Source organism: Poecile atricapillus, chromosome 1 (assembly GCF_030490865.1).
Source record: "Poecile atricapillus isolate bPoeAtr1 chromosome 1, bPoeAtr1.hap1, whole genome shotgun sequence".
Lineage (NCBI taxonomy): Eukaryota > Metazoa > Chordata > Aves > Passeriformes > Paridae > Poecile > Poecile atricapillus.
In genome coordinates this window covers 99750597-99772085 of record NC_081249.1, presented here as the reverse complement: position 1 = coordinate 99772085, position 21489 = coordinate 99750597, and the positions used below count along the sequence as shown (strand labels likewise).

Below are 21489 nucleotides of genomic sequence, written 5' to 3'. Positions count from 1 at the left end.
TATTTTTTTTTCCTCTCAGGGAATTTTCTCATATTTGTTGCCTAAGAGATGGTAACTTGGGAGATGGCTACTTGGGAGACAAAAGATGTGGTCAGGAGGAGGAGGAGGAGGGGAACGGGTGCGGTTTGTTGCTGTCTCTTGGCTGGGGAGATTTTTATTGGAAAGTGCAGAGATACCCTGAAGATTTTGGCGGGGGGGGGGGAGGGGGGGGGGAACATGCCACAGGGGCTGGGCTCAGCTCCTTGCTCTCTCTCGCTCTCAGGCTTCGAGGGGAATGGTGCCACTGCAGGGGAGAATTTACAGCCACCATGGAGGTCAGCCCTTTACTGCTTCCCCTACCATGGGTGAGCCTTTGCTCCTAAGAGCGGCCATGGAACTGGGATCTTTTTAACACCTGACCTCACTGGGAAGGACCCTCACCACCTCCTGGAGTGCCCCAGGGGAAAACCCAAGACACCTTCCCCCACCCGCCTCAGGGGGAATATCTCTGAATTGCTGCTGCCCAGCCCGGCTGTTTTCTGCTTTGGCCTTTTTGCTACACTTTAACCTGATATCTTATGACTGCCCTGTAGATACCCTGTGGTTCCTGACACATCTTCAGAGTATTTGCCACTTTTTGTTTTGCCACCCTGGGGGTGCTCGCCCCTGCTGTTCCAGCCTGGTCTCTGAGGTTCGTGCTACAGTCTGTTTTGCCATCCGGAGTGGCCCTGAGACCGGCTGCCCACTGTGAGTTTGCAGAGGGAGCCGCATCTCCCCCTCGCACCTGCTGAGGCGCCATTGAGCGTGTGGAGAGAGGCGGCTGAGCCCGCGCCACAGCGCCCCCTGCCGGAGCGGAGGAATCACCGCACCCGCCCGGCCCAGAGCCACCAGCGCCCCTGCCGGCTGTGTCTGGAACTGCACCCACGGGAGAGGGCCTGACAGCAGAGAGAAGGCTGCTACTGACTGGGTCTCTGGTTGTTTTCCTGTTTGCTGTTACTGCTGTTGTTGCTGTTTGTTTGCCTTGTAAATTATTTTAAAAAATAATAATTATATATTATATATAATATATATAATATATATATAATATATATCATATATATAATATATTATATATATTATATATATTATAAACATATATAATATATAATATATACACATGTATATATTATATATATGATCTATACAATAACACAAACTATATAGTAGAACATAAATTATATATTATTATTTATAAGCATATATTTATATTGTATGTATATTATATATGTATATATACATATATTTATAATTTAAATATATATATATATATGTATATATTCCAGCAAAAAACTGTTACTCCTTTTCCCATTTCTTTACCTGAAAGCCCCATAATTTTGGAGTTATAGTAGTTTGGAGGGCAGGGGTTCATATTCTCCATTCCAAGGGAGATTCTGCCATCCTTGGCAGGCACCTGTTTTTCAAACCAACACAGTCTATAAATTGGAGTCCAAAGTGAGACCCCTTGAGCTCTCTATTCCCAGAATAAAAGGGAGCTAATATGTATGTCCCAAAAATAGATAATCGGATGGCCGTTGAGGCAACAATTAATTGTTGGTAATAAACAAGGACTTTTGATATTAACATGCCAAGAGAAAGAACAAGATTTGGCTGGAAAAAGAGGCCATAGGAGATAGGGCAGCACTTTTCCATGAGAGAGAACCACACAGAGTGTGGCATAGGGGCAAGAACAGGCATGGACTATGAGGTGGAATTAAGACCACCAAAGGCCCCTGAAGCCCTCCAACACATTTCCAGAAAGGCCTGAAAGAACAGACTGTGCATGATACATACATTTTTCACATTATTACATAGAAAGTGAGAAAGCTGTCTTCAAGGTGGAGAAACATTTTCATAGAAAGATATCCCCTCAAGCCCAGTTGGTGCCTGCCCCAGGACCCTGGACATCTCACGGGCCAGATCGACACAGCTGGATCACCACTGAAACCAGGATCAGCATCCCCTCTGCTGGATCTACATCGGCATCAGGACTAGTGATCCTCCCCTCCCCTCCCCTCCCCTCCCCTCCCCTCCCCTCCCCTCCCCTCCCCTCCCCTCCCCTCCCCTCCCCTCCCCTCCCCTCCCCTCCCCTCCCCTCCCCTCCCCTCCCCTCCCCTCCCCTCCCCTCCCCTCCCCTCCCCTCCCCTCCCCTCCCCTCCCCTCCCCTCCCCTCCCCTCCCCTCCCCTCCCCTCCCCTCCCCTCTTACCAAAAAACCCAAAATTAACAAAATTCCCACCTTTTTTGTACGATTTCAAGTAATCCACAGGAAAGAATTCTGATGGTTTTATCTCTTAAACTGAAACATGCTTGCTACAGGGTTTTTGACAGATTGGCATTAATACTCTTAAACATATGAGTTACCTTTGAAAACCAGTTATTCCAGACAACAGAAAATAAACTCTAATTTTTTAATCCCTTCCTTACACCTAATCTATAGTATGACTAGAAGTAGCTGTTTACAGAAACTTGCTTTTCAATGCTGCCCCTCAGAGGGCACATTCTAGAAATTCACAGTATCACAGAATGGCCTGGGTTGGAAGGGAATTACTTGAGAATTTCAATCCTTCAAACACAACGGAAAATTAGAAAATTACTACTGAACAAACTAAAAGAGAAATAACCCCTTTTCTTTTAAGTCCTGTATACTCACATATTAGAAGGTTTTGCTATTCCTCTTCACACCACCATTCACAAATTTCCCCATAATCTCACTTAAGCTTCCTTAAACTAAGAAATAGATACATAATTTAGGGCAGCAGGTTTCTGTGAGACTGTTAGATGCTGTGCAAAGGGACTCATTGTTTTATCCTAGATTTCAGGGAGAAACATTGAAAGCATGTGTCTGGAATCCTCTAACATAGACAAGTAGAGATACATGACCAACGGAAAACAATCTATTCTTTAGAGCTAGATTTTTCAGAGAAGTTTGCAAGACATTTTCAACCTTTTGGAACCATACATAATACAATGGTGTGATACAATTTGAAATCCCACTTGTTCTAAGATTTCCCTTATTTTCACTCTACTGATAGTCTGGGATAGTTTATTGTAACTCCTAAATCTGACAATAGATTAACTGAATAAGCCACACTGTTATTAGTGACTTAACTTACATCATCAGCGGGTAAAATCCTTAAAAAAACTTTAACAGTAAAAATATTGTACATGGCACTCTTTCACTGTTTCAGCTTGGATTCTAGTATGTAATATGAATTATTAGCTCTCAAATTCCTAATCCTTTGTCTCATCAGAACAGAACATTTTCCTTTGTAGTTTTTTTTGTACATGCATTGTACACACATTGTACAGTAACAAAAATTCAATTCAAACTGCTGTATTGTATTGTAAAGGATTAGAATCATGGAAGCACAGCTTCAGGGAAAAGACAACTTTCTAATATCCAGCCTAAACCTTCCCTTGACACAGCTTCACTCCGTTCCCTCAGGTCCTCTCACCAATCACCAGAGTCAAGAGATTGGTGCTTCCCCTCCACTTCCCCTTGATCTGAGGAAGTTGTAGACTGCAATGAGTTCTCCTCTCAGTCTTCTCTTTGATGTCCACATTTTAGTTGATAGAACTCAGAACCTGGGCCATAAAGATGCATAATAAACATTCAGACATTCACTTTACTATACAATGTTAAAAAAAAAAAAAATTAAAAAAATAAAAAGGATGCTCAAGTCCACCACAGATAAAATCTATTTTTGATAAGCAATGAACACCTAGCCTGTAGAGTTACTAAGATAAGCAATACTGATGATGCAAAAGTATTTGGACAATTATCCTTCAAAAAGAAAAAAAGGCAGAGATTTCTTTTTGGCTTGATTACTGTTTAAAGAATCTTAACCCCGATACAGTGTTTGAAATGAAACCTGCCTGATACTACTGAGTCATGGAATCATTACGGTTGGAAAAGACCTACAAGATCATTGAGTCCAACATTTGACTGAACACCATCATGTCACCTTCACCTTGGAACTTCAACATCTGTTAGCCTATATCAGTGAGCTTGGGGCTTAACATCAGGATGTTACCTTTTTTATTCTTATTCATATTCTTGTACATCTTACAGCACTGGTACATTAACAATGTCTTGTCTTGAAGGTTTATTAGAAAATGTTCTCTGCTCATTCCTTATATGTAAACTTTGTTGCACTACTTAAATGATACCTTGGTTAACTGTCTGTAATGATTTTACTTATTTACATGTATAAATATATATATATCACTTTATTTTTAAAAATAAATTTTTAAGTAAATTAATTAATTTTAAAAAATAAAATAAATAGTCTTCAACATAACAGGTTTTTTTAGGCAGTGTGTATCTACTGTTCAAACAGAAGATCACACTTTGGGGATTTAGTGTGCAAGACTGAGAACAAGTCCCATGTGATAGTCTCCACTTGTGGTACTAATGAATCCACTCCGTGGCTCTTGGCCCATACTACGTCATGGCATGATTTCCTTATTCGTGCAGCATGGTGTGGTAATCTCCTGCTTTGCATAAGTGCACAGCACTTATTCATTAACATTTCTTTAAACATCCCAAGAACCAGGTAGGAAAGACTATGCATTTTCCATAGTGTGAGCTATGGCTCTTAGTTACAGCTGGGCAGGCTTTGCAGAGCAGAAATGAGGGCTGCAGGGGTGTCTTTAGAGTTATTTTGATTCACAACCAATTTTTTGATTCAGGCCAATTTCTGAGCTGCTGGTGGATACACGGGGCTGACAGAGTAGCCAGGAAATAATGGGACAAGCTAAAGTTCCCCAGGTCATGCTGGTAGGTCACACTCCATGCTGGCAGCAAGAAGGACAGTGTGCTTGCAGACCCCGGGCCAGAAGACTGATCTGAGCTCTGGAGAATGAACTTCTCAAACGGTATATTCAGATGACACATGATGAACAATCCTAATATTAATCCTCAAATGATAATATGAAGGATAATATGGTACAATATGATAAACAAAATTTTTAGTTACTTGGGGAAGGTCTTTAAAATTATTTAGGCAGAGAAACAAAGAAAAATTGGAAAAGCCTCTGTCTCTGTGCTGAAGATCTAGTACTGGTTCAGACCATCCTTAGAAAATTCCAAATTGGGCATCAAAGTCATGATATGACAAAGTGAAGAAAGAAGACCACAATAAATAATAGTGGCTCAGGCACTAGACAGCTTAAGTTGTGCTCTTGATCTCAGAATCCTGCCTTTTTAGCCACGTATTTTTTTGCTTAGTGTTTTCAGAGCAGAAAGTAATGCAAATCAGGTGTGTTAGCAGCTTGTTTCCAGGAGGCTGCAGATAGATGTTACTTATTCTACTCTTCATTACTTTATTTGGGTATTATTTCTGCAGAAGTCTTTATTTATTCAATGCCAAGTTTGCCCCTCTCTTCCGCTATTTCCTATATTTTCCAATTACAGCTTAAAACTCCTATTTCCCTCACTCCTTGGTTTGGTGTTCTCCAAGTTTCCATCACCACATAGGTCCTGGTAAGTCCTTCCCACCTGACAAGAACAGCTGAACTTTCAGTAGCAACAGGTATGCATTTCCAGGTATTTCCAGGCTTTTGTGCACTCCACTGGATAAGAGTTCCCATACGACCAAGCTGAAAACTGAAGAGAGGTGTTTCACTAGCCCTTATCTGATCCCGCATTTAATTTCGTCAGTCAAAATAGAACTCACCCTCTAGAGGATATGTAATTTTTACCCACTTATGGGTTTTTTTTTTCTTATGACATCAAAGCAAGAAGAATCTCAACAATTTCGCTTTCTCATGAGAAAAAGACTCTTGGACTACTTTTTGTTGAGTACTGTATCAGTGACACAACACATGTCTTGATTGTACCTGCAATACAGTCTCAATATAAATAGCATCAATTCCTTTCTGAGACTATGACCCTTTCCAATTTGCTTGTTTTGAGGAACTTCTGAATTCTTGTCACTTGTGCAGGTAGAATCACAGAATCATTTAGGTTTCAAAATATTATTTAGGTTTCCTCTAATACCATTGTGTCCAGCTGTTGCCCCCGCAGTGCCAAATCCACCACTAAACCACGTCTCTCAGTGCCTCATCTAAAAGTCTTTTGAACACTTCCATGCTAAAGCAGTACTCCTCTAAAATCCCCATAAATGCTTTCCTGTGACTCAAGCTAACTGGATTGAGCTATAGCAGAGAGAGCATACACTGAGGTAAGAATACCAAATGGTAAGGAAATCTTGCTTTCCTGTTTAGCTTGAAATCCTCTGCACAAGTGAGAGAAGCCCAGGATGAGGGTAGTGTTTAACCCAGGACCTATAGAACAATGAACAAAGTAGTACTTAGCTGATTGGATGTACTCTAGTTGAATAGTCTAGTTGATTAGTCTAGTTGATTACTTCCTTCCCATTATGTTACAAGTGACATAAATACAGTCTGGGGGAAAGCTAAAGTAACTGCTGCTACTGTTACTAAGAGAATTACTCTGAATGTTCAGCACTATGTGGTTCACGATTTTCTGTTTCTGGTTTAAGCATGATTCTCTGCAAACTCAGCATGGCCCTTAGCCTTCCTTCAAGATGCCACTCACATTTTTTTTCACTGACCAGTATTATTGGTGAAATACAATTGTTCTACTCACACTTCAGCAGATGCTTTTCAAACCCTTCTTTTCCATTGCTCAGGTTCCCACAGCTAATAAGCAAACAAAAATTTACATTCTGTCCTTTTTATGAACTTCCCAAGATCTTGTTAAAGTTTTACCATCCTAGAATTTGACAAACAAGTGCCTACAGATAAGCTGGGGATTTCCATGTGCACAATTATAGGTTTTGGGTGGTGAAAGTGCAGCCAACGGCCAATAGCCAACCCTCTGACCTTTTCATGGTCCTTTAGCATGGCAGTGTCTGTGCAGAAAATAAATGGTGTAGATGCATAGCTAAAAAAAGATCAAGGCCAAGTCAAAGTCGTGATTAGACAGTGAGTCCTAAAGAAATCCTGTTTGTAACACAAAAAGATGTTTTAGTGTTAATTCAATACAGCTTAATACATATCTATTTTCTATATTCATAGTCACAAGCATACATATCTATTATGATTTTAGTGGTATTCTGGCTTTAAAAAATGTAGGTAGCACAAGCTTTGATAAAAGCACTGTACGAAGAGGGCAGTTCAGAAATCATAGAATAGTAGAGTATCCTGAGCTGGAAGGGACCCACAAGGATCACTGAAGACCAGTTGAGTAAGTGCTGTGGAGGGAGCAGCCAGGTATTGTCTACTACTGGGGAGTTTCTGTGTGGATTGCTGATTTCCTCTGTCAGAAGTATTGTTGCTGTTAGTGTTTGTTTTCTAAACTCATTGGAGTTTCCAATAAATTGTTCTTACCTCAACCTGTGATCTTTGCTTTTTGTGCTGCCTGTTCTCCTCTCTAGCCCACCATGTGGTGGGGTAGGGTGGGAAGGAAGGACAGTGAGTGCACAGTTTCAGTGGAAGCAATAAACTGGAGAGTACCACTCCTAAATGACTACACCTATCAGTCACCCTCTCCTCCAGGCTGGACAAGCCAAGCAACCTCAGCCACTCCTTGCAGGGCATCTTCTCAAGACCCTTCACCATGTTTGTAGCTCTCCTTTGGATGTCCTCTAATAGCTTTATACCCTTCTGATATTGGGGTGCCCAGAATTGCCTCCAGCACTCAAGGTGAGGCCACCCCAGTGCAGAGCAAAGCAGAGCAGAGCAGAGCAGAGCAGAGCAGAACAGAACAGAGCAGGACAATTCCCTCCTTGGCCCAGCTGGTGATGCTGGGCCTGATGACCCCTAGGACACAGCTGGCCCTCTTGTGACTCATATCCAACTTTCTGTAGACCAGGATCCCCAGGTTCCTTTCCCCAGTAGTGCTCTCCAGTGTCCTGTTCCCCAGTTTGTCCATACATGTGGGGCTGCCCAATCCCAGGTGCCAAATCTGACATTTGTCCTTGTTAAACTCCTTACAAATACCTGGAGACAGCAGAAGACAGCAATGGTACAGAGAGAATGTAGATTATAATGAGAAAAACTTCTACATAGGCTTGTAGAATTAGGGCAAACTACAAAGAGTCATTCAAGCTGTATCACTAGCAGACATCCATCAGTTCATGGAATCTAAACTTTTCTGTGCTGACTTAGGAGTAACTACCTCCTCTGTGCTCCATGGCTAACATTAGATTATGGAAGTTGCTTTATAAAGTATCTTGACTCTAGAACAGGATGGATATTTCCTTCTTCCCTTGCTTCAGTGTAGTGCAAGATACACTGGAAAAAAGAAGAGAGGGATAAATGGGGTTATGCCACTTGTGCCAACCCCCAGCAATTCCTTTTGGAAAAGCTCACACTTCTTGGTCATGATAGACATGGCTGAGTAAGTTCCCTCTTCTGCTTCAAGTGGTATCTACCTCCAAATACTTCTGTCAAAACTGCATACAAAATTTTTTGAAGTTCATTTGTGGGGCAAATCACGTAGTTTTCCTCTACCATTAATTTTTTGTATAGGGACAGTGTACAAAAGTGTTACCCTGTTACCCTGTTTTACAGGGTGAAGTGATTTAATTTTAAGAATTACAGGACAGTAAACTAAAACTGTGTTCTTCTGGGGTTAAGCAACACATATCAAGTGATTTAATGAACCTTGCAGGCAGCCTGCTATAGAGATGGAGTAACAATCTGCTGGCTTACAGGCTCAGGTACTGCAGTATTATTTCTAAGGCTTCAAACTTCTTTTCTTTAAACAGTGTATTTGATTTTGTGTGGCACAGAAGCAAAGTTTACAAAACTTGTCAAACTTAAAGCAGATCCACTGTTTCCTGGCAGGACCTCAACTACCTGTAGAGGTGTCCAGGTGGGCCTCCAAACCGCTCTTCACCATGTTCTGTAGTGAGCATATTACTTGGCATTACCCTGGAAAACAAGAACTTGACTGTAATGCATCCAGCTCTGGGGTCCCCAGCATAGGAAGGACTGGGACCTGTTGGAGTGAGTCCAGAGGAGGCCACCAGGATGATTAGAGGGATGGAGCAGCTCTGCTGTGAGGAAAGGTTGAAAGAATTTGGCCAGGAAAAGAAAAGGCTTTTGGATGACCTAACTGCAGCCTTCCAGCACTTGAAGGAAGCCTACAAGGAAGATGGGAAAGAGACTACTTACAAGGGTATGCAGTGACAGTTTTGCAAAATGTGGAATATATAAAATTCTCTTAAGAAATTATATTCCTTAATGTTTGGTCTTTGTATACTTTCAAGCCAAATCAACAAGAAGGGAGAGGTAATCCCTGAAACAGATAGCAGCTAACAAGCAAGTTCTAGGTGATATCCAGGTGTCAGAAAAGCAAATTACTTGTTGGTAGAATTGCCTTGTTAAGGTTTAGGGCTTGACATGCTTTAATGATCTCAGATGTCAGGCAAGGAAAACAAAGGGAAGAAGGATAGCCAGTGATAGTGGGCAAAAAGAGTGCAGAATTTATGTGCCACAAGGATATCTGGCCAAAAGAACTATAATAAAGCCAACTCAGCAATTGTGCTGAGGTCAGCTCGAACTGGATGAAGGGTAAATCTGGCAGGGGGAGATTGTTACCACTGACTCACAGACCACCAACTCAAGAAACCCACTGACTCAAAAGACTAATTGGCATGAGATGCAAGAATCATTAAAAACCAGCAGACAGAATACTAATTAATAAGAGAACTATGTAACTTGCAAAGAATGAACACTAACTCTTTTGATAAAACGTATTAATAGTAAAAAGTTTTCATAGATAGCATGTGTTATTTGTGGAAGACCACTGAGCACCTAGGCTTGTGCAAGTATGAAATAAATTGTCAATGACTCTCTTGAGTGTTTAATTATTGGTAAGTTGCACACCAGGTAACTCATCTGATTTTTGTGGACAATAACACGACAAGGGGAAATGGCTTCAAACTGAAAGCAAGCAGATTTAGATTGGATATTAGGAAGAAATTCCTCCCTTGAGGGTGGTGAGCCCCTGGCACAGGTTATCCAGGGAAGCTGTGTCTGCCCCATCCCCATCAGTATTCAAAGGCCAGTTTGGAAGGGGTTTGGAACAACCTGGTCCAGTGCAAGGTGTCCCTGCCGCGGGCTGAAACTGGCTGAGCTTGAAGGTGCCTTTCGACTCAAACAGATCTGTGGTTCTGTGATGGTTAGCTTTCCTATCTATGCACTGCGCTTCCATTTGGGCAAGTATGTACTAAGCAAAACGCTTGACCGGAGTCTGCTCAGTTTTATGACGAGCGCTTATCATCGGCGGCCATATGAGAAGTCTGCATTATTGCTGGAACTCCTATCGCAAAGCGCACCCGAGGAACGCCTACGGCACGGTCTGCCGAACCGGACAGAGAAAGAAAGGCTGTGAGGGAGCCAACCCGCTCGCCCGACGCTCCCGCGGCTGCGAACGCGGCCAGGCCTGAGCAGGGCGAGCCCGGGCCCCGCGCGGCTCCGGCCCGCCCCGCGCTCCCGCCGTGCCCCGCGCGCTCCCGCCCTGCCCCGCGCGCTCCCGCCGCCGCAGCCCCGGCACGCACTGGAGCGGACATGGCGCTGCACGTCCCCAAGGCCCCGGGCTTCGCCCAGATGCTCAAGGAGGGGGCGAAGGTGAGACCGCCTTTGGATGGATGCGCGGATGGATGGATGGATGGGTGCGGGAGGAGTCTCAGGGTGGCGGTGCGGGGTAAGCCCCGGAAGGCCGGCAGGGCCCGGCGGCGCCCCATGTCCCGCAGGCCGGGCCCGGGGGGTTCGGGCACTGCTCCACTCCCGGCTCGGGGCCCCTCCGCGGCCTTTGCGCTGCGGGGATCGGTGCCTGCCCGGCCCTGCAGGGCGGTGCCCGGCGCACGCGGCCTTCCAGAAAGCTCTGTGGGGCCGGGATCCCGCTTCCCGGCCTTCCCCCGGGCCGGGCCCTGCCGCTTCATCCTGCAGCCCCGGGGATGCAGCTCCGAGAGATCTCCGCGGGGCTGGACAGCAACATTCAGCCGGGCCCTGTACTTGAAGCTATTCGGAAGCGTCTGGGTCGTTCTGCTCGACTTTTTCTAATACCTTTGTCAGTGATTCTGAACAGTGTAGTGTTTTATATGTATTTCCTTTCATTTCATTTCCATTTCATTGAATTTAGCGTTAACTTAATGATTTGGTAAAGTTGAAGGACTGTGCCTTAATAAAGGAGAAGCTTTCTTTGAAAAGTGGACAGAAAACAAGCAGGTGTAGGAATTTTTTTCTTTTTTATTCATAGAACCAACAGAAAAGTTTGGATTGGAAGGGACCTTAAAGATCATTTAGCTCCAAGCCTCATCCAACCTGGTCTTGGATGCTCCCAGGGTTGTGCATCCACAGTTTTTCTGGGAAATCTGTGCCAGAGCCTCACCACCCTCACAGGGAAGAATTTCTTCCTAACACTTAATCTAAACCTACTCTTTTTCAATGTGAAGCCATTCCCTCTTGTCCTTTTTCTCCAGACCCTTGCCCAAAGTCCCTCTTTCCCTCAAGAAAGAGGGAAAATAGGAAGAATTTCTGTTTGCTGCTACTTAATAAAAGGAAAAGTGAAGATAGCAGATCTGAAACGCCTTTGTGTTTCTTTTTTGAATCCTTCTTGGATCCAAATAATGGCATATATTCAGGGTAGGGGCAGAACAGGGAACCAGAGTGGCCTCAGTGTTGGAAAATACAAGGCCAAAACAGCAAGAGTTTTCTTATACGAAACAAGGATTCAGCTGGCAATCTGAAATGTTTGGTTTGTATTTAGAGAGTAAACATTATTACTACTTTTCTCCCTTCTCTTATGCACTGCACAGTACTTTTTATCCTGCTTTTTCTTTCTTAAGGTCCTTTTTTGGGATCCCATCTTGTCTTAAGGTTTCCAAACCAAAGCCAGGCTGATCACCTTCTCAAGCACAGGCATTTTACTTAATGATTCTGCTTTGAATTTTCAGACTGCACATATTTTGAACGTAGAAGTGAGTTGCATGATTTTTGTAGCATACAAAGGTGCGAGTAAAGAAGCGTCTACAGAAACCCTTGCCCTTCGCCAAGTGGGTCTTGCTTGTTTTCTGTTTCTCTTTGGCATGTCACAAAACTTTTTTAGAAGATTGAAGGGATGCAAACTATATTGCAAGTCAAGTCACTGTTCAGATTTTCTGTTTAGAAGTTTTTATGCCTGCTGAACTGCCTGGTTGAGGTGTACACGGTTCTCACTGTCTTTGGTTAAGGTTTGGTGTCTGTTTAAACTGTAAGTGAAATACCAAATGCATATCAATAAAAAACTTTGAGGGACTAAGTAGATTAACACTGCTTTGATAAGAAATTTCTAGCTCATCACTTTTTTTTTTGTTAGCCTGATTCTGATCAGTCATTTTTCTCTTTAGCATTATTCAGGGTTAGAAGAAGCTGTCTATAGAAACATCCAGGCATGCAAAGAACTTGCTCAAACCACTCGTACAGCATATGGACCAAATGGTAAATAAATCCTAAAATTATTGCTGCATTTTTGAGACAAATGCTATGTTTGGAGGCTGAACATACCTTGACAAAGAAGCAACTGTTTATTTCTGGGGGAAACACATTGGACTTGCTCTTAAACTGCAAATATGTGACTATTTCTTTGTGACTGTAGAAATCAGATTCTGTTTTGACAGTTCTTGAGTTACTCTCAGTGTCTGCTTTTCCCAGGTTTTGTAGCAGTTACTGTGTTCTCTTTGAAGAGTGGTATAAAATACATGAAAAAGCATAAAAATTAAAGGAAACAATAACATGGCAGATAGTCATAGTGAACATAGTCTTGTTCAGCCAGATATATGGAAACAAAAGGGTCTCCTGTATAATTTAATTAAATAATGTGCTGGTATTTCTGAACAGAAAACTTTTTACTCAGAAATTACCGATTTCTCCATAATGTCCCACACATCAAGTGTTACTTCACAAAAATGTTTTAAAGTTCTTAAATGATAAACAGAACTAACATTTTAATATGCAAGATACACCTGAAAGTCAGGGAGCAGTGTCTGTGTACAAAATATTATTTGCATAATGAATGATTTTTTATAAATTGTTTTCCCATTTAGGAATGAACAAAATGGTTATCAATCATCTGGAAAAACTTTTTGTTACAAATGATGCTGCTACTATCCTGAGAGAGCTAGAGGTAAGTTTTCTTTCTTGAGATAATGTCAGCTGTCATCTGGTGATTCTGCTCATGGGCTGTTAGGGTTCTGACTGTCAGTGAGGAGGTAGCACTACCAGATGGTTTACATGTGTCACTTTGGAAGTAATTTACTTTTTTCACTGAATTTGAGGTCCACGGTGAAGAATATAATTCTTCAGCATTAGTGAAGCAGCATTAATAGTTGTAAGAGATACTTAATAATACCATACTTCCCCCCAAAACCAGTAGGTTTCAAAGAGAATATATCTAGAAATGCACTAGTTTGCAAAAGTCTGCATGACATAGCTGTTGAGTTAATCTCCCAATGTTGTTGCCTGCCATGTTCTCCTGACTGCTTAGAGTCCATCAATGGAATTTAAGAGTCTTAGGCTATAGCAGCATCCTTCTGTAAATACTGTAAAGTCATGAAAAGTCCTCTTCTAATTCTTCTTCCGATTTCAAATTGATATTTGTGACACAATGTGAATAATATTTTACTGAATTTTATACTTAGTGATAGAAATAATGTAAATATAAAGTATTTCCATACTGAATGCATTGTACTGGTGTTCAGTATGAGTAGAATAGCTGTGGAAGTCTCAGTTCTGTTTGTAAAAAATATAATCTGTGTACTAGTGACCTAATCTGATATGTTTTGCACGTTATTTTCTAGTATAAAATGTCAAGTATAAATATTCAGGAATACGGTGTCTTACTGCGTTTATTTGAAAGAAAAGTAAAGCAGTGCAATCTTTAAGCAAAGCTCTCCCACATCTCCCCCCCTTAAAATGAAACTGTTACTTAGACATGTACTTTGTGTGTTACACATGAATTCAATTTGGGGATTTAAACTCCGGACTGCTTTCCCACGTAGAACTCAGTTGTGAAGCCACTTCATCCTGTAAAAGTAGCTCAGAATCAATGTCAGGGGTGTCTAATGCATGTTGCAGTGGCAATGTTCGGTTCTCTGATTTTTTCTTTTTCTTTGAATATATGTTTGTGTTTTGTCTTACTAGGGAAGTTAGCCAATTAAGATTATCTGTGCTGCTTTCTTTTCCAATTTTGTGCATTCTTAGTATCTCTAGGCGCAATTCGAGATAAGAGAGTTTAGAGAGATGTGTAGAAAAGCCTGAAGCTGCAATCTTAGGTGGGCTGTTAGTCACCGAGATGTGTAACTTCTTTCAAAGGTCCAGCATCCTGCTGCGAAAATGCTTGTGATGGCTTCACACATGCAAGAACAAGAAGTTGGAGATGGAACAAACTTTGTCCTTGTGTTTGCTGGAGTTCTTCTGGAGTTAGCAGAAGACCTTCTGAGGATGGGGTTATCTGTCTCGGAGGCAAGTTATATTCTCACTAAAGTTCACACAGCTTGAATCCAGATTGCCACTGATCAGTTTTCTTGGGTCATAATACTGTGAATCATCTGCTTTCTTCTCACCTAATTTTTTAGATAAAGATGTTTGAAGGGGAACCATGTGTTATGTTGCTTGTGACTGCTTACTTGCCTTGTAAACTCCTGCATTGGTTAATGTTTTATGGCTATTGAAAAGCAGAAGTGTTGTAGTGAATATTTACTCTTTGCTGCACAGGTGATTGAAGGATATGAAAAGGCTTGCAAGAAAGCCCTAGAAATTCTTCCAGACTTGGTGTGCTGTTCTGCAAAGAACCTTCGAGATATTGAAGAAGTGGCATCTTTGTTGCACACATCAGTCATGAGCAAACAATATGGCAATGAACGGTTCTTGGCAAAGCTTATTGCTCAGGCCTGTGGTAAGTGGGCAGGAATAAGCGTGGGCACACAGCTAAAAAACTGAGTAGGTTTGCTTATGGTCCTTACATCTTCATGTAAGATAGAAAGTATAGTTAGTTTAGCAGGTTGGATTGGATGGAACACTTTACCTCTGAAATGAGGGTAATCTTCCTCATGTTGAACTCTACATTGGCATTGTAGCTCAGAAAAGTTTTGCCTTTCCTACTAGGCATTTCTAGAAATAGCTTTCAAGTCCTTTTAGTGCAGAAACCTCTCTTTCTCCCTCTTTTTTATATCATTAGGTGAACGTATTGCGCATCACGTAAGCTGTTGCTAGTTGAAGCCACAGAACAATGGAAATAAGACTAGTTCTGTTGAGTTGTTCTCCCTTTAGATTTCTGAGTAAAACCTTCATTTTTAGTTGCAGTGATTTCTCTAAGTACTGTAGGTCAGACTTATCTCTTGACTCTATGAGTGCGTATTTGGACTTAATTAACTGAGCAGCCTGAATAAATGTTTCTGATTATTACTTTGTAAAAACAAAATTTCTGTTTCTCTTTATGCCAGTTATTAGCAGGTTATAACTGTCTTGAATTTAGACAGATATCTCATATCACTGAAATTTAGTAGTTCAGAAAAATTCCAGGCATTATTTTTGGTGTCACTGTTCTACTTTATTCATTAGGTTCATTAGGCAAGACATAATGATTTTTTCTTTTTTCTTTTTTTTTTCTCCAGTTTCTATTCTTCCTGATTCTGGTCATTTCAATGTTGATAATATCAGAGTGTGCAAAATTGTGGTAAGTTTGAAGTAGCAGGCTTTACTGTAATTATTAAGGTAAACAGTGTAATGAGGGCTAATTTTTGAACTTCAGGAGAGTCTCCTAATTTTGTTCTGGCATTTGTACTAAATTTTGGAAATTAGTCTTTGCTGCTCTTTTTTAGTGCCCAGTAGCAGCATTCAGAAACAAAAATCATCCATATTGAAAGTAATCTAAAATGGGAACCTCTTAGACAATGTTTGTTGTTGCTGAATAAGCTAAAGTCTTATATTAGGGTGTTACATCCAAATGATTGTAAGGTCTGCTTTTGAGGCACAGTAGTGCAGCTTTCTGATTAATAAAAGGTCAGTAATACGATGTTCCCTGATAGACTCAGAGCAGTTTGGGTTGGGTTGGAATGTGTCTTAAAGATCACCCAGTTCCAGGCCCCTGCCATGGGCAGGGACCTTTCACATGGGCAGGGACCTTCCACTAGATCAGGTTGCTCCAAGCTTTGTGCAACCTGGCCTTGAACACTTCCAGGGATGGGGCAGCCACAGTTTCTTTGGGCAGCCAGGGGACCTCACCACACTCACAGGGAAGAATTTCTTCCTGATATTTAATTCTAAACTTACTTTCTTTCAATGGGAAACCATTCTCTCTTGTCCCATCGCTACTTGTCCTTGTAAAAAGTCTCAGATTCCATTTATTTCCTTTCAGGGTGCTGGTATTTCTGCTTCCTCAGTACTGCATGGCATGGTTTTTAAAAAAGAAACTGAAGGAGATGTTACTTCTGTCAAAGATGCAAAAATAGCTGTGTATTCCTGCCCTTTTGATGGTATGGTAACTGAAACTAAGGTATGTTAAAGCTCAAAATAAGTTGCATCTCTATTTATTCATATGTACTCTTATTTTTAGACTTAGCTATAAATATTCTCAACACTTGGTGATTGAGATATTTCGGTGAATATTGATTTTATTAGTTTAAAAAAGTTAATAGAAAAGTTCTGAACCTTGATTGCTTCACAGGGTTTTTGAGACAGGGGAAATGGTGTTGGTTTTGTTGGGTTATTTGAGCCAAACTACAGCTTGAATTTCTAAACCTCAAGGTTGTCTAGAATGGCCTGGTGATTTCTGGTTTTTTTTCCCTCCTGTTTTACCCTGTTGCCTGAGAGGGTGTCACTCTTACAAAATAGGATGACTTGAAGTTTATAGATAGATTGGGAGACAAAGTGGTTTGTCAGAAACTTGTAGGCATGTGGCTTAATGCTAAACTGTAACAGTGTATGTGTTATACTAGGGCACCGTCCTGATAAAGAATGCTGAAGAGCTGATGAATTTCAGTAAAGGAGAAGAAAATCTAATGGATTTGCAAGTCAAAGCTATTGCTGATAGTGGTGCAAATGTAGTAGTAACAGGTGGCAAAGTGGCAGATATGGCTCTTCATTATGCCAACAAGTACAATCTTATGTTAGTCAGGTAAGTACTAGGAGAGCATGAAAACATTTGGACTACCAGATTTATTAAATGTACTTGCCAAGTTAAGAGAATACTCTTGTATGTGTTAATGTTGTTATGGAAACTTGTTTTTAAAGGTTGAATTCCAAGTGGGACCTGAGAAGACTCTGCAAAACTGTTGGTGCAACAGCCCTACCCAGACTGGTATGTACTTCCCAAATGAGGTGCAGGAGGGTGAGAACTGATGAGCAGGTTCAGTTCTTAACTCATGTTTTTCTTTCTAGACTCCCCCTACTCTTGAAGAAATGGGTCACTGCAATAGTGTGTATTTATCAGAAGTTGGGGATACACAGGTTGTGGTGTTTAAGCATGGTATGTATGTTCTGTAGAACTGCTGACACTGCTGTTCTGAGGTGTGTTTGTGCGTGTTTTGGGTATAAGATTAAAGAATTAGTTCAGTAATGCATGTCTCTGAACAGAAAAGGAGGATGGTGCCATTTCTACTATCCTTATTCGTGGATCTACAGACAATCTGATGGATGACATAGAGAGAGCAGTGGATGATGGTGTCAATACTTTCAAAGTACTCACAAGGGTAAGTAATGAGAACACTTGAGTTACCAGAAGTGAGAAGTAGATTATTTGAGGCATGGCTGGAGCCTGCTCTGTGCCCATTTGCTACAAAGGCTGTAGATATTAATCTGCTCAGGTGCCTTCTGGAGCTCGAGAGATAACTGTGTAGTATTGAGGTGTGGAGGGCTGTGTAGGGAAGACAGCTGTTGTTGTGAACACAGGGTACATAAAAGGTGGTGCTCAACATGGGCTGCACGCAGTTTTCCAGTAATGAGTGAGTTCTTGAAGATGGATTACCTTTACCACTTTTTAAAGATAGTTAGCTCTTTCTTGACTTACTCCCTAAATGTTTTGTAATATTCCTTGGAAACCAGGCACAGAATAAAAGCTAGATAGCTTTGGGATCAGGAGAAACTGATTTGTTGCAGACTCAATTTCTTGTTCATTGCTGGTAATTCATGCTTCCTCTACAAAATACAGGTAGGTTTTTATGGATAGAAAAACTCAGTTTTACAGAGGATTTTTTTCTTGTGAGCAGTTTATGTGGTCTTAAATATCATTTAATTTTTATTCTTTTTATACAAAAGAAAATGTTCCTGTATTTCAATGTAAAACAGTATGCAAAAATTGTTAAAACTGTTAGAATCTTAATCTCCTCTACATACCAAGACATGGACATTGATTTGAGTACAGAACTGCTGTGCATTTTTGGTTGTCTCCAGGAGCTGTCCTGTTTTAAGATTTATAATGATTACTTTGTGGGTTAAGAGACCAGAGTTAATAAGTAAATTCTGGTTTGCCAAAGGATGTACAAAGTGTTTAATTTAAAATGAAAGAATTAAATTAAATGAAAGAAAACAAAACTGAAACTCCCAACACCTTGTAATACCTGTTGACTTAAACTTAGTGTACAGTAGATTGGTTTTCTGTATGATATTTCCCACCAGAATAATAGAAAAGATGAGAAAATCTAGGAATGCTGTTGCAGTTAGCCAAGAGTTGCAATTTTTTAAAAAAAGCCAAAAAATCCCCCCCACAAAACCCATTGCATTATTATTTTGATTTTTACAAAAGAAGCTGTTTTTCTTCAAAGACATTGGAATGAATGAGGAAATTCTGATAGATTTCCCTTATAATGCATATTTGTTCTGAAGTGGATTCTTAATAAGTCTGTGTGGAACAAAATTCTGTTGCATTCTTGATAGACTAGAAAAATCCTTAAAAAAATAAGAAATAATGGATGCTTTGAGCAAAACATTGTGTTTTGGTGTGGTCTTTCCACAGGATAAACGTCTTGTTCCTGGAGGTGGTGCGACAGAGATTGAATTAGCCAAGCAGATCACATCCTATGGAGAGGTACAGCAAACAGGCTTCTTGGCTTTTCATCTTCATACGCACGTCTTACAAAAATGTACAAATATTATTTCATACTAACATATATATATGTGTAATAACAAGTGTGGGAAGAAATGCCTTCCTATCTTACAGTTTTTGAAGTGCTGACATGGTTTTCAATTTCATTTTAGACTTGTCCTGGGCTTGACCAATATGCCATCAAGAAGTTTGCTGAGGCATTTGAAGCCATTCCTCGAGCACTGGCAGAAAACTCTGGAGTAAAGGCTAATGAGGTCATCTCCAAACTGTATGCCGTGCATCAGGAGGGGAAGAAAAATGTTGGATTTGATATTGAGGTAAATGGTCTCTCATGTTACTTGTTGCCTTGCAGTGTAGGATTATACTTAACAGTTCTTCTATCAGTATAAAGTATTTATAGATTATTTTAAATTGTTGGAAGCTCTGTGCTGCAGTCTAGAATAATAACTTTTTGAAATTGAAATCCTTAAATGTTCTTTTTATCATCAAGCAGTTCAATTCAGTACAGTATAATGGCCTTGTGTCAGAGGTGGAGTGGGATGGACAGGGAGTAGGTCTTGACTAATTACCAACTTTGTCTTCTTGCTAATAGATTAGGAATGCAGATTTTCTGAAGGGAGAAGATGTGATTAGAAAAGTGATACCACCTTGCTAGGTGAAAGCCTGAGAAAGTTTTGAATAATATTTTTTCCCAATCTGACAGGCTGAAGCTGCTGCAGTGAAGGACATGTTTGAAGCTGGTGTGTTAGACACCTATCTTGGAAAATTCTGGGGTATCAAGCTAGCTACAAATGCAGCAGTAACTGTCCTAAGGGTTGATCAGGTAAGCTTTTGTGTCATTTGGGTGCTGAATTAAAACCTGGCAGAACCCTCACGGAAATAGGTGGAATCTCATGGAAATGCAAGGCATAAACATAATGCTACTTGAGAATGTGGTTTGTTCATTTTTGGAAGCCAGGAAGTCATTTGTTCAAGAGCTTGTAATCTGGAATGTGGCTGCTTCTATGGCAGTACTATTAATGTTTGTTGGGTTTGGGATCTTTTTTTTTTCATTTTATTGATATTTTGAAGACAGTTGATATTTATATCCAGGGAGTTACCCTAACTTCTGTAGGAACAAGCTTTAATAGAAAAAAAACCTTCTCTCATATATTTTTACATGAAAATCCAATTTTTAGGAAAAATAGAGGTTACAGTCTTGATGATAAAAATCTTTTGATTATTTTGTGAAACTTCATAAAAAATGAATTTGCATGTAAAATTTCTGTAGATTATTATGGCAAAAACAGCAGGCGGTCCAAAAGCCCCTAAGCAACAAGGACATTGGGATAAGGATGACTGGAAAGATGAGCCTGAAAACTAGTGTGCAGTAAGCTCTGTTTCTCTAGCAGAGAGGTATCTGTGTGAGTGCATGCTTGAGTCCATTGACAAGCACATGGCAGATTGTCTGCTCTTTGAGAACACATAACACTGCTGTCTTCTGCTGTGTGCTGATTGCTACATCCTATATTTGTGCCTTTGAAAATGGATTCTGCTCCTGAATCCAAATTTTCACGGAAGGGATGATAAGCGCAGATTCAGACTTACTTTATTTGTCTATGTAGCCAGTGCAGAGAATGAGCTTTAATATGGTAGGACTAATGGACTTCATGGTTTTAAAGTGTGATACTTAGAGACAATAAATGAGAAAAATAGCTTTGATAATCTTTCTTTATGCAGTGTGCACCCTGTAAACTAGTCTGCTGTCGGCCTATTTGAGCACTCACTTTCTTTAGACTAACTGAAGTCTTACTTTGCATGCAAAAATGGCATAAAATACCCTCTTTTACTGTATCAGGGCTCAGCCTCTACCATTCTGAACAAAAATAACTAAGTTAATATCTCAATGAGATGGATATTCACTGGCTTGGGTTCAGAGTAGGGAAACTGCATGAATGTAGTTAATGCTAGCAGTTAGCATCACGTGGCTGTATAGAAGGGTATGAGCCTGATTTTAACATTAGTTTTTTTCTACTTCTCTATTCTCTTCAAGATCATTATGGCAAAACCAGCTGGTGGCCCAAAACCTCCGTCAGGAAAGAAAGACTGGGATGAAGACCAAAATGATTGAACAATTTAACTGTATTTCTTAAGTGACATGACTTTGTGAGTTTTTTAGTATCCCAGTTGGAGCCTGTCACAATGTTTTGAATTTGCTTTAAATTATGAACAGTGTCCAATGGAGTGCAGAACTTCAAACACCTCAATAAATGTACTCACTGTTAAAATGTTGACTTACTTCATTTGGAGCTAGCATGACATGGTTGTTCCTAATGTGTGAATGTGCAGGGGATGAATGACACTGTGGGTGTGATGGGCTGACCCTTGGCTGGCTGCCTTACACTCTCTTCTGGTGAGGAAGGAGCCAGAACTTCTC

The 21489-nt window shown here is 40.7% G+C and overlaps 1 protein-coding gene and 1 long non-coding RNA gene across 3 annotated transcripts; one reads left to right on the top strand and one right to left on the bottom strand.

Moving 5' to 3' along the window:
* Positions 1 to 2286: 2286 nt before the first annotated feature.
* Positions 2287 to 6782, bottom strand: LOC131576764 (uncharacterized). The gene is made up of 3 exons (XR_009277066.1): positions 6630 to 6782; positions 5517 to 5624; positions 2287 to 3601 (listed from the first exon to the last, which is right to left on the bottom strand). It is a non-coding gene; the product is annotated as an uncharacterized LOC131576764 (long non-coding RNA).
* A 3698-nt stretch (positions 6783 to 10480) lies between these two features.
* Positions 10481 to 21340, top strand: CCT8 (chaperonin containing TCP1 subunit 8). Of its 2 annotated transcripts, XM_058833688.1 has the most exons (16): positions 10481 to 10621; positions 12382 to 12472; positions 13078 to 13157; positions 14345 to 14494; positions 14747 to 14927; positions 15646 to 15707; positions 16389 to 16526; positions 16969 to 17147; positions 17264 to 17330; positions 17411 to 17498; positions 17606 to 17721; positions 18984 to 19055; positions 19226 to 19390; positions 19777 to 19896; positions 20344 to 20442; positions 21106 to 21340. In XM_058833688.1, the coding sequence occupies exons 1-15, from the start codon at positions 10562 to 10564 to the stop codon at positions 20434 to 20436; spliced, it is 1662 nt and encodes a 553-aa protein (XP_058689671.1). In that variant the 5' UTR covers positions 10481 to 10561; the 3' UTR covers positions 20437 to 20442; positions 21106 to 21340. The 2 variants fall into 2 exon arrangements, with proteins under 2 accessions (XP_058689671.1, XP_058689680.1); XM_058833697.1 differs by lacking the exon at positions 20344 to 20442.
* Positions 21341 to 21489: the final 149 nt, after the last annotated feature.